Below are 17,565 nucleotides of genomic sequence, written 5' to 3'. Positions count from 1 at the left end.
TTCATTGCAGAAATCCCCGAAGGAAAAATTGAAGAGGCTCAGCGCGAGGTAGACCCTCCGCGAGCCAATGATGAAGAAAATGTTTGGAGATTATTCACTGACGGAGCTTCAAACAACGAAGGATCCGGCGCAGGCCTCAAGCTGGTGGATCCAGAGAATCAGGAATATACTTACGCCATCAGGTTGGACTTCAAGAGCACCAACAATGAAGCTGAGTATGAAGCCCTGCTGGCTGGCCTGCGCATCGCGCACAAATTCGGAGTTAAAAAGCTAGAGGCCCATGTTGATTCATACTTGGTAGCAGCACAGGTCAATGGCCTTTATGATGCCAAGGAGAACACCATGCCTCTGTATCTAGAGCAGGCGAAAAAGCTCATCGAGCAATTTGACTGCTTCAGAATCATTCATATTCCGCGCAGTGAAAACAAATCTGCCGACGCGTTGTGCAAGATGGCATCAACCAGCTTCGATCACTTTGGCAAAGATGTCAGGGTAGAAGTAATGAGCAACCCGTCGGTGGGAGCGAAGTCTGTCCTTGTAACTCATACAACCCCTTCATCATGGATAACTCCAATAATGGAATTCTTGAAGGAGGGAAAAGTACCGGACGATCGCGCACAGGCGAGGAAGATAAGACACAAGTCGCAGAACTATGAACTACTTGATGGAACACTATATCGACGCTCTTATCTTGGACCGCTCATGAAATGCCTAGATGCTGAGGAAGCAAGCTATGTGATCAGAGAGATACACGAAGGAATCTGTGGAATACATGCTGGCCCGCGCATGGTGGTTACCAAGGCAATGAGCGCAGGTTACTATTGGCCAGGCATGTACTTGGACGCTTTAAAAGAGATCCAAAAATGCAAAGCGTGTCAGAGCTATGAGCCAAACACCATGCGGCCAAAGAACAACTTGATTCCGGTGACCTCCGCATGGCCTTTCCACAAATGGGCCATCGATATTGTGGGACCCCTACCGCAAGCGCAAGGGCGAGTAAAATTTTTGGTAGTGGCAGTAGACTATTTCATAAAATGGGTTGAAGCCAAGCCACTAGCAAAAATCACAGCCGAAGCGATGAAGCAGTTTATTTGGAGCCACATCATATGCCGTTTTGGCTTGCCCATGGAAATTGTGAGCGACAATGGCAAACAATTCACTGACCAAAAGATATCCAGCTGGCTTAAGGAATTGCGCATCAACCAAATCTTCACTTCAGTATACCACCCTCAGGGGAATGGCCAAGTGGAGCGCGCGAACCAAAGCTTGTTAAATGGGCTGAAGAAAAGGTTGGGGGGAGAATCCCATTCTTGGGTCGAAGAGCTACCTAATGTCCTGTGGGCACACAGGACATTAAGCAAAACCAGCAATGGCGAATCCCCGTTCAGCCTAACCTATGGAACGGAGGCTATGATTCCAGCAGAAATTGGATGCCCATCCTATAGAGTGCTCATGATGAACAAGATTGATAACGAGCGCAAAAGGAGGTTGGATCTCAACTTACTTGAAGGGCGCAGAGAGGCGGCTATCATTAGTGAAGCCAAGTACAAGAAAAAACTGGAAAAATATTACAATCAGCGCGTGAAAGAATGCCACTTCAAGAAGAATGAGTTTGTCCTTCGAAACAATGAAGCTAGCCGCGCGATACCCCCGGGAAAGATGTCCCCCAATTGGGAGGGACATTATCAAGTCTCGGAAGAATTGGGAAAAGGCGCATACGCTTTAAAAGATTTGAATGGAAAGAAGATCCCGCGCGCATGGAACGCGGCACAGCTTAGAAAATGTTTCATGTAAAAATTGTCAAATTTGTAATCAAGGCTCTTTAAGCCATTATGAATAATGATACGCGCTATCTTCTCTTAATGTGGATTCTATTACCCTTTGCATACATGTTTCACACTTCCCTTTATTAATTTTGAGCAATATGACAGCATTGTATTGACATCAAAACAAAAAATAAAACGAAGTAAAACATACATGCGCGAGCTTCAAGCTCAAACGCGTTAACGAGTCTTAACTCTAAAACGTCAGGGCCTTAGCCCAATAATATGAGCCTTAGCTCAGGGCCTTAGCCCAATAATGTGAGCCTTAGCTCAAATCACTCACAACATCCATCCTACATGCTGCGCAGCCTGACCATAAAAATACCTAAGCACAACTAAGGCAAAGCACATGCCAAAACATAGTTGTTAAGGTCTCAGGTCGAGGTCGCGCATGAAATTGTAATGGATATCAGAGTAACACATACTGACACGTAAAGGCTAAAAAACTCATAATTCCCTATAATAAATGCGCGATAACGTCGCGCAAAAGAGGAATAATGAAACGCCAAAGCACGTGTCAACATAGTCAGGATATTGCAAAATCACTTACAATATGACAAGGATTAAGTATAATAATTTCCTTACAACCTTGTTCTTATTTCAACGTGCAAGCATATCTTATATTCAACAAGCAAACATGCAACATAAAGAGATGAATGGGGAATGCGCAAGATGCGAAGAAGGGAAAAACAAAATTTCATTCCAAAGCATTGAAATTTACAAGTTTACAAGATGATGAGATACAAACTACAAATAAAAAAAAAAAAAAACATGAAGGGCTTCTCAATTCTCCACGTCGACATCAGCCTCTTCATCGTCCTCATCACCGTCCTCAGCATCTGGCGCAACCTGCTCCTCGTCATCTCCAAACTGACCATAGTCAAGATGTTCGTCCTGAATGGAGTCGCCTTCTATCACAATAGTGTCAGGAGCGGGTCCTTTGGCCACGCCAGAGCCGCTAGCAGGGGCAGCATTCCCCGCGCCATCATCGCCGCCACCAGCCCCTTCGCACTCGTCAAGTAATTTCTTTAGCGCGCCGAGATCGGGCTGGTCAGCAAGCGCGGATATCTGCAAATCATAAGGAAAAATATGAGTACAAAAAGACTTGGAAAATAAGTCAAGGTAATCTCATTAAGGTTAAAATACCTGCGCAAGGATGGGAATGGGAGTATTCAAATACTTCTCCCCCATCTCGGCCATGTCGGCGCAGGCAACGTCGAGCTGATAAGGGTAGTCGGATGGGTTCTTCTTCAGCATGCTATATTCACAGCCATCCTTAAACCCTTCAGCTCGACCCACCAAGCGCGCGGCAGCGTTGCAATCCATCACAAGGGCCTGAAACTCGTCTGAGTATTTCATCGCGTAAGCGCAACGAGTCATACCCTGTGAGATTAGCCATTGGCGATCCTGCGCGAGGGAAGAAACAGACGTCTCAAAAGCAGGAATCTGAGAGTTTAACAACTCAACAGTTTCCTTAGTCTGTTTCAGCTCCTCTTTGTCGGACGCTGCTGCCGCCAAGGCTTCTTCCTTTTCCGCTCGCGCAACATCGAGTGCTTCCTGGCTAGACGCTACCGTCGCCAAGGCTTCATCTTTCTCGGCCCGCGCGGCCGCCATCTCCTTCTTCAGGCGCGCAACCTCACTCTCTAATGATGATTTGTCAGTTATAGACTGCACAAGAGCTTGGTCACGCGCCTCCGCGTCCAGCTCCAAGTCGCGCGCTCGCCGCGCGTACTTGGCCGCGTCCGCCTCGGCCGCCTGTAGCTTCTCCCGCGCAGCCTGTAGCTCATGCCCGCGCTTCACGAAGGCGGTGTTGGCACTTGCTCTGTTCTCGCTGAGCTCTTCTTGGAGTTTCTCAGCTCTCTCTCGAGCATCAGAAAGATTCCAAGCAGACACTTTAGCCTCTTGCTTGGCTTCCGCAAGAGCATCACGTACCTTTACGTAATCATAGCGAAGCTCTTGGGAGGCAGCAAAGAAAGCCGACCCAGCAAACAGATGATCGTTGAGCAAGTCCTCGCGAGCGCGGTCCTCCTGAAACCTCCTTTCAGCTGGAGGCACAGAATGAGCCCAGAAGTCCTCACACACACCCATGGACTGAAATGAGCTGTCCTCAGTAATATTCCATCTCGGGCGGTAAATGTGATCGGCTTCCTGCAAACACAAAGTAATGATCTAAGTCATCAAAACACTAATATGGAAGTCCGCGCAGCGGAGCAAAAACGAACCTATACCTGCGGGGATGAAGCAGAAAAGTCAGCGCCAGCCCCACGAGAAGACTGCGCCGCGAAATCTCGTGGCGCTGCAGGGCTGGCGCGGCCGCTGTCGGAGCCTTCAACTTGAACCTCCTCATCCTCCTCTGAAACAGGCCTTTTCTCCTGCGACCTAGAACCAAAATCAGTCTCGCGAGGAGGGCTGCGCGCAGGAGGAGGTGAGGGAGGTCTCGAAGCCGCCAGGTCGGCGCGTAAAACGGACTCCTGCTCCTTAGTAATCCCGATGAGGGGAGATTCAGCGCTTGCAGGAGCAGGAGCAGAACCAACGGCGCTGGCACCGGCGCCAGCAGTGTCGCCAGCAGCTTGTACGCCAGCAATGACTCCTATGAAAAAATCAACAAAAAGAATTGGTTCATGACTTGATCTAAAAGAAAAAAGTCAGAAAATAAAAGCGCAATACATACCTTGGCGCAACGCCGTTCGCGAGTTAAACATCGCCATGAAGTCCATTCTCCCCTTTTTTGAGGGTAAAACAGGGGACTTCGAAGCGACCTCCGGCGCAGCCTCGGCACCTTGTTGCGCCTGAGGTTGATCCACCAAGGTCGCCGGCTCTACAAACATTTGAGTGAGCAAAGATTCATTAATAATTCTATCAGAATCGCGCTCATAAAACCATAAAGTATAAAGTATACCTGTCGAAGAGGAAACGGCAGGCGCAACGCCGCTTCCCTTTTCCGCCGCGCGAAGGGAGGAGGTAGCGGCACCATACCTCGTGTGGACAGGAGGTCTGCCCACGTTTTGAGGCAGGGAAGACAAGGAAAACTTGGAGGTAAACTCCTGGGTTTTCTCAAGTCCCTTCGCCTGAGTAGGAGGATCCTGAACAACAGGGGCATCATCTTTCTTCTGTTTCTTACTGGCCCCTGCGCCAGTTTTCCCTTTAGCCTTACGCTTTAGTTGGGGCACCTCAGCCTCCTCCTCCTCCTCCTCCTCCTCTTCCGCGAGCTCCAGCTCGTAGTTTTCGAGCGCATCTACAATACGTGCAATAGAAATGTTAACCAAATTTGGTATTATAAAGGCATAAGCATAAGTACAAGGGTTTACCAGGCGCGTCGCTGTCAAAGCGAAATCCCAGATCAACAGGGATGAACATGTCATCGAAGCGATCGGGGAAGCCAACCTCCCCAGCGCCCAGCGCGACGGAGCCACCTTCCATATGCTCATCATAGGCGGCGTGGACATACTCCTTGCTGACTGCACAAAACAAGTCAAATGATATCAGCAAAACGAATTATATTCGCGCAGAAGTAATGCAATGAGTTAACTTACACAAGCCGTCAACTTGGATAACGGGCTCAGTCGCGCTGTCGGCCCACCTCCTGCTCATACCAACCCCCACCAGCGCCTCCTCGCAAATGTTCTTGGCGGGGGATGGTTCGGCAGTCAACTTTTTTACCCAGGCGCCAGTTGGGTTCTTGAAGACACCCACATCCGCAGGCGCAGAAGAGATCGCGCGCATGGTCATGCGGATGGGGATCACACCAGCCTTAATGTAAAAAAATCTCTCAGACCAGTCATGAAGGCTCTTGAATGAAACAGTGCAGCACTTGACCTTCTGACTGCGAGGAATGAAGGAGAACCAAGAATCTTGGATCTTTGGCTTATAAAAAAATTGAAAGCGACGAGGGGTGGCTCTTCGCGCTGAGATTTGCACATGAACTCAAAGTGAGTCATGCGCATGAGTCCAAACGGATGGACTTGGGATATATGAATCCCATAAAACCTAAGCAGCGCACCCACAAACCTTGTCTCGGGAGACGAAGGTTGCAGTGGGTGAAAAAATGGCAATAAAGGGATATATAACCGGTGGGCGGGTCCGCCGCCGTTTGCCCGGCCGCCGGCAGCATGCAGCCATACTCAGGGAAAAAACCCTGAGAGGCGATAAGGCTGTCAAAATCGGACTGCCTCAGTTTACAGGGGATCTCATCCCACTTCTTCACTGCCTTGGTCTTCCCTACCTCCTCCGATGAGGCCTCAGCAGCCCTCTTCCCCTTGTCGGTCTTCTTCAACATAGACATTACTAACGATTTCACGCGGCGATTGCTGGGGGAGATTGTGTTGTCTGGGCTATCAGACATACAACAGAGTCAGGCACAAGTTGCTTCTGAAGAACGGAAATCTGGAAGATAGGCACTTAATCGGAATAGAAAGAAAGGAAAGCTCTGAATAAACAACAAAGAAGATGAAGGATAAAAAACTCAAAGGGCTTGCTTTTATAGGCCCAGAAGAGAGAAAAATTGGTACTGATCGGACTTCACGCGCCCCCACTCGCAGGTGTAAGCCAACGCGAGCGCGACACGTGTCCCTGACACTGTGTGAGGGGACACGAAAAGAAACGATACAGGTGCTGCCAGAGTTCACGCGCCACCACTCGCAGGTACGGACCAACGCGAGCGCGACACGTGTTCCTGACACTATGTGAGGGGACATGAAAGGCTACTGTAGCACCTCGAGCACACGAAAAGTCTGACACGTCTCCATCACTGACGCATGTCAGCAACAACCAACCACGTACAGGGACGATTCGTTTTCAACCAAAAGGATAGAATTTCGCGCAACGATGAGTAATAAGAAGAAAAAGACAAACCCTACTAAAAGAACAAACTATTAAGTCTAATATCTATCTTACCTCGCTCGCGCGAGACAAGACACACATTAGACTGGGGGGCTTGAAGAGGTATGTACCCGCCTCAACACCGAGCGAGGCGGGTCAACCCACAAGATATAGACAAGAGGCTCGAGATCAAGATATTATGAAGGCACAAAGCCAAAACCTATGCGCATGGCGCATATCACATATGCTCACGCATATCACATATGCTCATGCATCACATATGCTCAGGCATCACATATGCTCACGCATCACATATGCTCACGCGTATCACATGCTCACGCACTATATATGCTCACGCATATCACATCTGCGCGTGACGCATCCGCGCGTGACGCATATCACATGCTCAGGCATATCACATCTGCGCGTGGTGCATCCGCGCGTGGCGCATATCACATGCTTGTGCATATCACATCTGCGCATGAAACATCTGCGCGTGAGAATAAAGAGAAGACCTCGCGCATCCTCAGGATAGGCGCATATCACACATGCACATAATCAACCTCGTCCTTATCCAAATCAGGATAAGGACAACCTTGATTGTGCACGTCAGACAACCTTCCAGAAGGTATCTTTTTAAGGAATAAGAATATGCTGATGTTGACAGCTGCCAATGAAAGGTGGACAACTCAGCAAAACCCATGTGCTGGGTCAGAGAATAATCAATGAAAAAGCACCAGGTGTCCCAAGGACACGTGGCGCAAAGCAATATGAGGAGGCCAAAAAGGCCCTAATTGGGTCTGAGCCCAATCATTGGAAACCCTAGCACTATAAATACCACATCAACTCCACAAGGAGAGGTATGCCCTATTACACAGTATTAAGCTATATTAAGCAATACACTCCAATTTCCTTACTCTGAGATTATTATCTTCTCCCACAAAACTCTTATTCTCACACCGGAGGGTTACCCCAAAGAGGACCCCTCTGTCCCTTTCTGAGGGGTAAGTTTACGGTGCTGTTCATTTTGTAGGTGGAAGAATCCAGATTCCAGAGAACCATCGGTGAAATAGCATAATCACACCCGAGGAAAGTTGATCGTCTACCTGTGAGCCGATCTACGTTTCTTCAATTACCATTAATCACAATTATTAATTAGATTTATAATTCTACCAGGAAGATATATGACTTTATATTTTGTTTTTAGATTTTAATTAAACTTGTATATGTTGCTTTATTTATTAATTTTAATTAATAAAACAAATTTTAAATTTAATTTAATATTTTATATTGATTTTAATTTTTAATAATAATTTTAATCATTAACACTAATTTTTATTATTAATATTAAACTTAATTGTCAATATTAAATTTAGTTGTTAATATTAATTGTATTAGCAAAACTGAAAATAAAAAAAGGAGAGTGATGAATAATGAGTATAACGTAATCAAGTGATAGTGGAATTAGTGATGTAACGATGAATTGGAAGTGAATGATTACATAGAAAAAATGGAGTAGAGGATGAAGCCATAAGGAGAGTTTATAGGTATGTGTTATGACAACTCTTCACGTAAGAGGGTTAAAAATACTGAAGGCTAGGGGTATGCATAACTTGCCTCATTTTCCTTCTTTCATCACGTCTGCGTCACGTCAGTTTTCCCCTATCATTCAACATCACTCCTAAACACCAATTGCCACATTCTCCATTTTCTTCTTCGTGGGTTCGGGTTCGGCTTGGGTTTCCAACACCAACTCTTGAACATCCTCTTCCATTCTAAGGGTTTGAGTTGAATGGCCTTGTTGTTGTAGGTATGCGGTATACTTGAGTCATTCGTTGGAAGGTGAAACCGAACCTTGCATTACCTCCGGAAACCTCCGGAAACGGGTTAAAGTTGGGATCCATTTTGGGTTGTATAGAAAAGTTGTAGAAGATAATGGTTTGAAATTGGTTTCTACTTGGTTGAAATGGGTTGTATGTATGTATTTATATTATATATATATATATTATAAATTGGACCGTCTGTCAACGGTCATGTTACGTGTGACCATCAAAGGGGTTGGGTTGTTGGTGGGAGGGTTCAAAACTTTATCAAGCTTGACCCTCTGTCACATTAGGCGCCATGTGGAACAACCAATATCCACCTCACCTCACGCGTGAGGAAAAGGGTGGTATTAGATTGAAATTCTAAAATTTAGATTGAAATTATACTCTTATTTTCAATGACAATGCAGCCACTCTATTATCAACATATTAAAGATCCCAAATCCCCTGTTGTCTAATTATAATCTTTTTCCAACGACAATGCAGGTTAAATTTGGAGTTTACAACAAACTCAAAAATTAATCCACATGCTAAAATCACAAGCAAAGACATGCAATCTTGTATAATTAAACATAAAAAACTTTTATTGCAGCATTTCCTTTGAAAGAGTCATAAGCCCAGATTTACGCACTTTTATGGCAACCATGATCCATGACATATAGTCAATAAAGTCAAATAACTTCTGGAAACATATAAAAAGGTAAAAAAAAAAAAAAAGATAACTTTAAAGAACCGCGATGCTTGTGATTTTTGTATCGTTGATAGGTAGACGAATCTTCTTCGGGTCACTGACAATTTGCTGCTTTTGTGGGACCACGGTTACTCCCGGTTGTGCTTCCTCTTGACCAGTATAAGATCTTGCACTCGAGCAAACAAGTCCTTTAATTGTTGCTGTAAGTTCCGTGTCCTTTAACAGGGATTCAATGCTTACATGAACACCTGAAAGATATATAAAATGTTTAACGTGCGTCTTGAAATTGATTATGTGAGTTTGAATGATCAGAATCCATAACTAGTTGCTATTAAAAAAGTTACACTTACGGAATCGCCAGTAATGCTTAGGGTTTGTAGGATCATTGATTGTCTCCTCAGTTGCAGGGCGTGTTGTATATTGTTCTTTTAATGCTAACAAATCCTGAGGACCATAAAAAAGCTTGTTTACTTGCACAAAATGATAATACTGTTGCTATATGTATTAAGGAGGCGTATGGATGTGTGTTTTGAAACTGATTATGTGAAAATGTGCTGCAGAATATTAGTGTTTGGATGTGCTTCAGCTGCTTGAAGACTTGAAGTAGTAATAATAATAAGATAATCAGTTGTTTGATTTAGCTAAGTCAACATTATTTTAAGATATCACAACTTATCCTTTTTACCAATTATAACACTTTTACAAATTGTTTCTAAATAAAGTTAGAAGTGCTAAACAGACCGTGTTCATGGGTCCAACCTGACATGAACCCGAAAATTTGAAACAAACCCAAACACGACCCGTATCAGCAATTCCTGTCAGACACAGGGACCCAAACATGACACGATATTCATGGGTTGACCCGAACACGACCCGCTAACAGTTTTTACTTTTTATTGTTTTCACATATTAATACTCTAAATTTACATTTTTACAACAAAAAATACAATTTATATAAAACAGTTACATTTTAGTTATATAACATATGTCAATTTTCTCTTAGTTTTAAATTTTTGACTACCAATTTAATTCAAAACATAAAACACAATTTAAAAAAAAAAAGAACCAAAATAAGAAGAAAAAAAAATATGGGTTAAACGGTCAACCTGCGAACCTGCCAGGTTGACCCGAACACGACTGTGTAGCTAAACGGGGTTCACAGGTTCGACCTCACAACGTGAACCTGACCTGAACCCGTTTATGCCAAACCTATGTCGTATCATGCTTTATGCCAACAAATATCTTTTTCCTAGTAGCATAAATGCATAATATACATAATCAACAATAATTAACAGGTAAAAATCTTCCAAAAAAGCTAAAATAGGAGTGACAAAATGGCAAAAATAAAACAAACTTCAATCTCCCCTTAGATAACCAATTTTTATTGCAGTGGGTATGAAATTATTTCATATTTTTCTTTAGGCAATCATATCAAAAAGACATAATACCTGTAGAGGGAAAATTGCCCACATTGATGGAGATTCAAGATGCTGACGAAGCACAAAATATACTATTTCCGGAACACACTTCTGAGGTGGCAGACTGTCAGAACCAATCATGGATTTGAAAAACAAGCGTCTTCTATCTTCATCTTCTTCCCACCATGCGCGCAAGGTAGAACAATCATGGCATGATGGCGCGCACACCTGTAACAAGTTCACCATCTTATTTAATTATCATTCATGATTTACAAATTATATAAGTACAAAATTAAAACAAATATGTTTAAAGAACATACGGTCATGTAGTCATACTGAGACGGGATACCAAACTCCAAATCAGCCTCACTTGGCATACGTTGAATACGTAAGCCTATTAATCCTAACTCCTGCATAACCTGCATTACATCATTTCAAAAGATAAGTTCTCCAGACAAATGTTTAACAAAATGATATAATATAAGTTATTTTATAAAATTTAAGAAGGCGTACGGGATGAACACAAGAAGGAATTAAGCCAAGATCTTCTCCACAGGCTAACATATCTGATGAATTTAGAAGTGCGGGTAAAGTCTTCATGGCATTTTGGCGCCAAAGAGTTTCTTGTCGGTGGAAATAGTAGTCGTAATAGTATCTTCTAAATATGTTTTTGCTGTACAAAATAAAAAGCAGAAGTATTTTCTTAATGAAGGAATTTTTATATGTAACTCAATTTATTTATATATAAACATATAAAGTACCTGTGCTCATCCAAAGCCTTGAAACTTGATGTATCTTCTAGGTTAAAACGAGGATAGAAACTTTTAGCATCCTCGGGGTCTCTAATTAGCACTATATTCTGCCAATGAACATTTATATAATATTGAGTAGATAGAAAAAGTAATCCGGATTCCTTGTATGTATATTTTGATATCTTACCTGCACAAGATCAAAAAGATCCCGCCTTAATTTCTCTTCGTTTTCCAATAATAATTTTTTCTCAACAAGTGATTTCAGTTTGGCAGCAATGTTTTTCTCGGTGTTGCAATCGTCCTTGAACTGCAATGGACAAAATTGGTGTTGACCCGAAACACTCTTTAGACTTATATAAATAATAAATGAAGTGCTTGAATCAACATGATTTAGGAGGTTAGATGCATTGAAATTATACACTTTGGGTGTACAACCCATTTGACCCGTTATAGATAAAACATAACCCAAATCAACCCATTCATAAATACACAGATCGAAAGCTTCACATATAACATTATGTAGAGAAAGTAAAACACCGGTCCAAGGAAACTATACCTCATAATGATTTTTCTTAAACTCATTCATGAAATAAGAGGCTATGACTGTCCATAAAGGTCCAAACTTTTCCTGAAAAAGAAGTCAAACAACTTCAATAAACATGATGACCCTTTGAACCATAAACACAAATTAATAATCCAAACTCAGAAATAAAGAAACCTGTAAGAAGTCTTGCAGAATATATGGTTTGCTCAGACGATCAAAGTCCCAAATTCCCTCTTTTTCAAGCTCTTCCTGTTATTAAAATATTTCTCATATACATCAAAAACAACACCAATATCATTTTAAATATGACAAAGAAAAATAAAATACATCTTAAAATGTACCTGACTGAGTGGGATTGACGGTCTAAATTTACCAACTAGACCCGTCATTGCATGTGCCGGAAGCTCCCAAATTCTAAAGAAACCCAAAATATGATCTATCCTATAAGCCGTGAAATAATTTGCCATCTGTATCAAAAACAGGTTCAACAATGATTTAATTAGCAAACAGACAACAAAACTAAATATAATGATATTAATAACTAAATAACCTGTGATAAACGAGCACGCCACCAAGCATAATTGTCTTTAGACATTTCCTCCCAATTGTAAGTAGGAAACCCCCAATTTTGACCATTTTTGTCAAAATAATCTGGTGGGGCCCCTGTAGATGTGTTCATTCGGAACAAATTCGGATACACCCACGTATCGACACTGTTTTTATCGACACCTATTGGAAGATCCCCTTTTAAAACCACTCCTTTCTCTTTTGCATATTCTGCAGCTTCTGATAACTAATGATCCCAATATAATAATATTAATTTAGCTTTATTACGCATATCGTATATAGCAGAAATGCATATCAGACATGTGATAACTTACTTGTAAGTGCAAATGGTATTGTATATAATAATGGAAGCATATGATGTCATACTGGAAGCTGCCTTTGGACACGAGCTTTTCAAGCTGATGATATTATAAATTTATGAAAGGTGTTAGAATATCACCATGTAACAGATAAATTTTTAATATGATTAATATTAATATGATCACCTTTTCTTTTGAAAATTGACTAAATGTACCCCATTGGCTATGGTCTGAAGTTTCAAAGAAGTCTCGTAAGAAGCAAAAAGCTGCATACGGTTTCAGCCATTCCTGTATCATATAACAAAAACAAGTAAACAACATAAGTAAAGAGAATAAGAGGAAAAAAATGTTTACTAAATTTTCCACACGTACCTCGTTTTTGGATAAGAAATTCTTGAAGGAGTCAGAATTTAGTATCGAATCCTTCTCCAAATCGAATATTTTCTTGGAAATTGAAAGCTTTGTATTCATAGCAGCCTCATAATCTACATCCTGAAAGAAGACAAATTATTGATTTACTAATATCAAAATATACACAATAAAATTATCTTAAATGTCTAATTGAAAAAATTACTTTATCACAACATAATATTCTAAGATAATAAATGAAGAAATACCTTCTTGTCAAGCTCTTTCTTTGTCCTTTCTATCTCTTGCTGCAAAACAGAACCAATAAACATAAGGAAAATACCGTTGCATTAAACTAAATTTAAAAACAGTCATATAAATAAATCTTCACGTCATGTTATTTTAGCGGACCTACATTGATATCATCTGGTATATTTTCTGAAAGTTTCTGGAGTCTAAGATATAACGGATGCAATGCAAATACAGACAGAGAGCTGCATAGCAACAAGGTAATAATAAGAACATAAAAAAAGGGAAACAAAATCTTTTGTGTAAAAACTTATATTCATAACATAAAATTCAGTAACTTGCATACCTGTATGGATATGAATCCCACCACATCTTATGCACAGAAGTATCATTTATAGGCAAAAGTTGTAGCATATGAAAACCCGAATCAACCGCCCAGTCGACAACTAATTTCAGGTCAACAAACTCTCCAACTCCCACATCATCCTCCGACCTCACCGAAAACATCGGGATTGCGACACCAGCACCCCTCCATGGCGATTCCTTAATTAAAAACATAATGAATTAAGCACAATCTGTTTTTCACACACATTAAAAAAAAGTGACAATTAAAATATTAATCGTCTAAAATCTTACTCGCATCATGCCATCTGATAGAATAATATAATTTGGCCCACTGGCTGAAACATCAACCGTCACCTCCCGATTTTCTCCATATTCCAAATCGAAGATTCCATTTTCCCCGTATTTACAATATTTATATTTTATAGGAAATGCAGCCTTTGGTATTACACAGTCTCCTTCCCAAACCGATTCACCAGCATAATTAAGTTTAATTCCATCATGAACGTTCCATCTCCCTAACTCTACCGAGCTGCCAATCGCATATATCTGTAACAAAAACACGCACCACATGGAAGTTACGCGTTTATAAACACGTCTAGAGTTTAATTTGGAAAAAAGGGGTTATAAGGAATTAAGGATTACCGATGCTCCTTCTGATATATTTGGACAGCATATTTTAAACTGGACAACAACCGAATCTGAAAGCAGTGTCGTTAATATTAATTTAACTGAACAATTATTCAAGGAATGATTTTTTGACCTCAAAATATGATAATAAAATATTACCATCATGATCGAGCTTATTCTGAAGGACGCCAAGTGGTTTCTCAATAGCTAAATTCTTACTGTTACGAAAGATGACATTCTTGAATGCACTTTTAAAAGGAAGGCTATCACTACCAATCTGCATTAATCGTGTCATTATACGCAATTATACTAATAATCTAACAACATATAATCTAACTAAAACATTCATTTTACCTGCCAAAGATCATGAAACTCAACCACCTTCCCATTTTCAACTCCTTCGGGTATCACCAATTTCCTCTTATTTCCAACTTCCCATCTTAATACATTCTTATTATCATCCACAACATAGTAATTATACTCAGCTTGAAACCCAATCGGCACGCTCAAACTCCCGCCCCAAATCAGTTCATCGCCTTCACGAAAAGGGGTCAATAAAAGACCCTTCTTCACATTTCCAGAACCAAGAACCGGTTCCGACCCACTCACAACCAAACTCTGACCCCATAGAGTATAATAAGGTATTCTGAACCTCACATTCACTGAAACCAGAGGCTTGATCTCAGAAAACAGCCCCAAATTCACCATTTTCCCCTAATATGAAACAAAACTCGGATCAAATTTTCAAGCTTTTACAGCAAAGTTCGTTAATTTCATACCCAAATCTGAAATTGAACCATTTTTCGTAACGATTTCACAAATTCTCACAAATGCGATCATACCCAAATGAAATCTAACGAAATCTTGCAAGACCCATATCATAAAATGTACAAATTTAACGAAATGGGAATAAAAAAATGAATCGGAAGATAATCAAGATTGATAATGAGTCAATGAAAGAGGTGTACCTTTGCTTGAAGTGGGAGTCACTTAGTGTGCGTGAATATGAGAAATCAGAATACTGTGGTGGCAATTAAATAATAACCAGACAAACCAATGTTAGATGGGTGAGATTTTTTTTTGCTAGAAAGTAATAAAAACAAACAAGAAGAAGATATTATGGCAAAAGGCAGGCAAGAAAGTGATTAAAACACAGCTTTCACGAGAGAATGGGTGTGGGGGCTTGAAGCTTTTGAACGTCACCCAAAGCTCAATATTTATGAGGCTTGTGAAATTTTGAGCTCCTTTGAGGACGTGTCTTGGAGAGAGATAATGTTATAATAATATATTATTATCCTAACTAATGCAGAATAAAAGTATAATATTAAAGTGTTTATATATTTTTTAATCTTTTTAAACGTTTATCCACATATAAGGTAGACCATACATAGTTAAAACTATATATATAAGGGTGTTTTATGTCACATGGTTTAGAGCTTTGCAGAAAAATATGTGGTCAAAATTTTATTCAAAACTCTGCAGCAATTGTTACTCGGTAATTTTTTCTAGTTTGCATTTTTATTTTTTTTAATTAAAAGCAAATTAATTACATATTATTAAATACCATTACGAGGGTTGAGTTCTTTTATAAAGGTCACAAAAAGACAAAAAAACGTCTTTTTTAGAAAACACGAAAATCGGTTATTTACATTGTTTCGTTACAATTTTTAAATCGGCTAATTGTTGATAAAGAAAATCAATAAAAAACCTTTTTTTTAATAAAACAACAAAATAAAAAACAATAACCAAAATAAATAAAATGAAAATAAATTAAAATAAACATTAAATATAAAAAGACAAAAAAACGTCTTTTTAGAAAACACCCCTATGTGCCACGGATAAAGTTATATGTCACGGTTAGGCCGGTGTTCTAACCGTTAGAAAAACACAAAAAAATGAGAAGTGTGAGAAATCATGATTAATTGACATTTGTCAAGTGTTAAACAAAGGAAAAATGGTATAAAGATAATAGTATATATTTTCCACATTCAAGTCACATGTTATATCCCTCGTCATTCTAAAATGTTTATAACTTTTTCATATGATATATTTTTTTTAAAGTTCACCATAATTACAAGCATTTTTTTATCTTTAATATGAGTATGATTTTATTATATAAAATAAAACAAAAAGTTACGTCATTTTGTCTTTTTGCTTACCATTGTGTCTTCCTGTTTGTTATTGTGTTTTCTTCTTCATTGTGTCTTTCAACTCGTCATTGTGTTTTTTTAATACTAATAACACCGTTGTGTAATAATAGTAAGTAAATATAATGAAAAATACCAACAAATTATCTAATACATAAAATACAATGATGAATACATATTACATGATAACATGAAACATAATAATGAATACATATAACACAATGGCCTGAAACTTAAGAAACAATGGTAAAATACATATAACACAATGACCTGAAACGTAAAACATAATGAAAACTACATATTACATGACTTGAACGTAATACACAATGAACATAATATTATTTTTCTCAAATTAAGTGAATGTTGAGCACAATGACTAAAACACAATGATAAGTAGAAAAAAAATGTTGATAACAAAGACACGATGACATAATCTTTGTTTTGATTTTTCTCTTTAATATTAATTTGAGTAAAAATTGAAAGACACAATGACCAAAATCTATAACACAATGTGTAGAAAATTCAATTAAAAAATTCAATGGACAACCAAATAACACAACATAAACAACCCACTAATTATTTGTTTTTATTTTTATATAACAATATAATATCCATATTAAAGATAAGAAACGATTGTTATTCCAGTAAATACAATTTCTAAAAATATGTTGTATGAAAAAATTATAGACGTTTTAAAATGATGAGGTTTTGCATGTGCATTGCATGTGAAAAGAAAATAATCATAAATGGATTATTACATTCACGTCCTTTTTGATCAAAATTTATTTTCTTAAATTAATCTCCACTATCAAAATTTAAGATCAATAAATTAGATTGCTTCTCGCCCTTCTTATTTTTGTTGTACTTTGTATTCTAACCTTACCCACCATTATGAACCCTATGAACATATACATATTGGTTTATTGTATGATTATTGTATGTTGAGGGCTATTCTTATAGCTAAAGTAAAATGGAAGGATTATGAGTGATCATGTAAAGTTGGAGGACTTTAAGTGAAGAATTAAAAGGCATGAAGGACGATTGGTTATTTGCAATAGATGACTAGTTATATAAAGGACTTCTCTCACAATTTATAGATCAGCTTGTTCCCAAA

The 17,565-nt window shown here is 39.4% G+C and overlaps 1 protein-coding gene across 1 annotated transcript; it reads right to left on the bottom strand.

Annotated features, from left to right (window-relative positions):
• Positions 1–9,022: 9,022 nt before the first annotated feature.
• LOC143610647 (4-alpha-glucanotransferase DPE2-like) lies at positions 9,023–15,017 on the bottom strand. The gene is made up of 21 exons (XM_077085063.1): positions 14,659–15,017; positions 14,464–14,581; positions 14,320–14,375; positions 13,969–14,223; positions 13,679–13,875; positions 13,499–13,577; positions 13,353–13,391; positions 13,108–13,227; positions 12,922–13,023; positions 12,751–12,834; positions 12,420–12,662; positions 12,211–12,336; positions 12,044–12,118; positions 11,882–11,953; positions 11,513–11,632; positions 11,335–11,432; positions 11,087–11,246; positions 10,894–10,992; positions 10,604–10,801; positions 9,506–9,599; positions 9,023–9,403 (listed from the first exon to the last, which is right to left on the bottom strand). Exons 1-21 carry the CDS (start codon positions 15,010–15,012, stop codon positions 9,189–9,191), a joined length of 2,904 nt encoding a protein of 967 aa, XP_076941178.1. The 5' UTR covers positions 15,013–15,017; the 3' UTR covers positions 9,023–9,188.
• Positions 15,018–17,565: the final 2,548 nt, after the last annotated feature.

Source organism: Bidens hawaiensis, unplaced genomic scaffold (assembly GCF_021521415.1).
Source record: "Bidens hawaiensis isolate Kalapana, Puna unplaced genomic scaffold, B.hawaiensis_p1.1 tig00027313_1, whole genome shotgun sequence".
Classification (NCBI taxonomy): Eukaryota; Viridiplantae; Streptophyta; class Magnoliopsida; order Asterales; family Asteraceae; genus Bidens; species Bidens hawaiensis.
The sequence above is the reverse complement of the archived record's forward strand: the minus strand, read 5'-3'. Positions and strand labels throughout refer to the sequence as shown.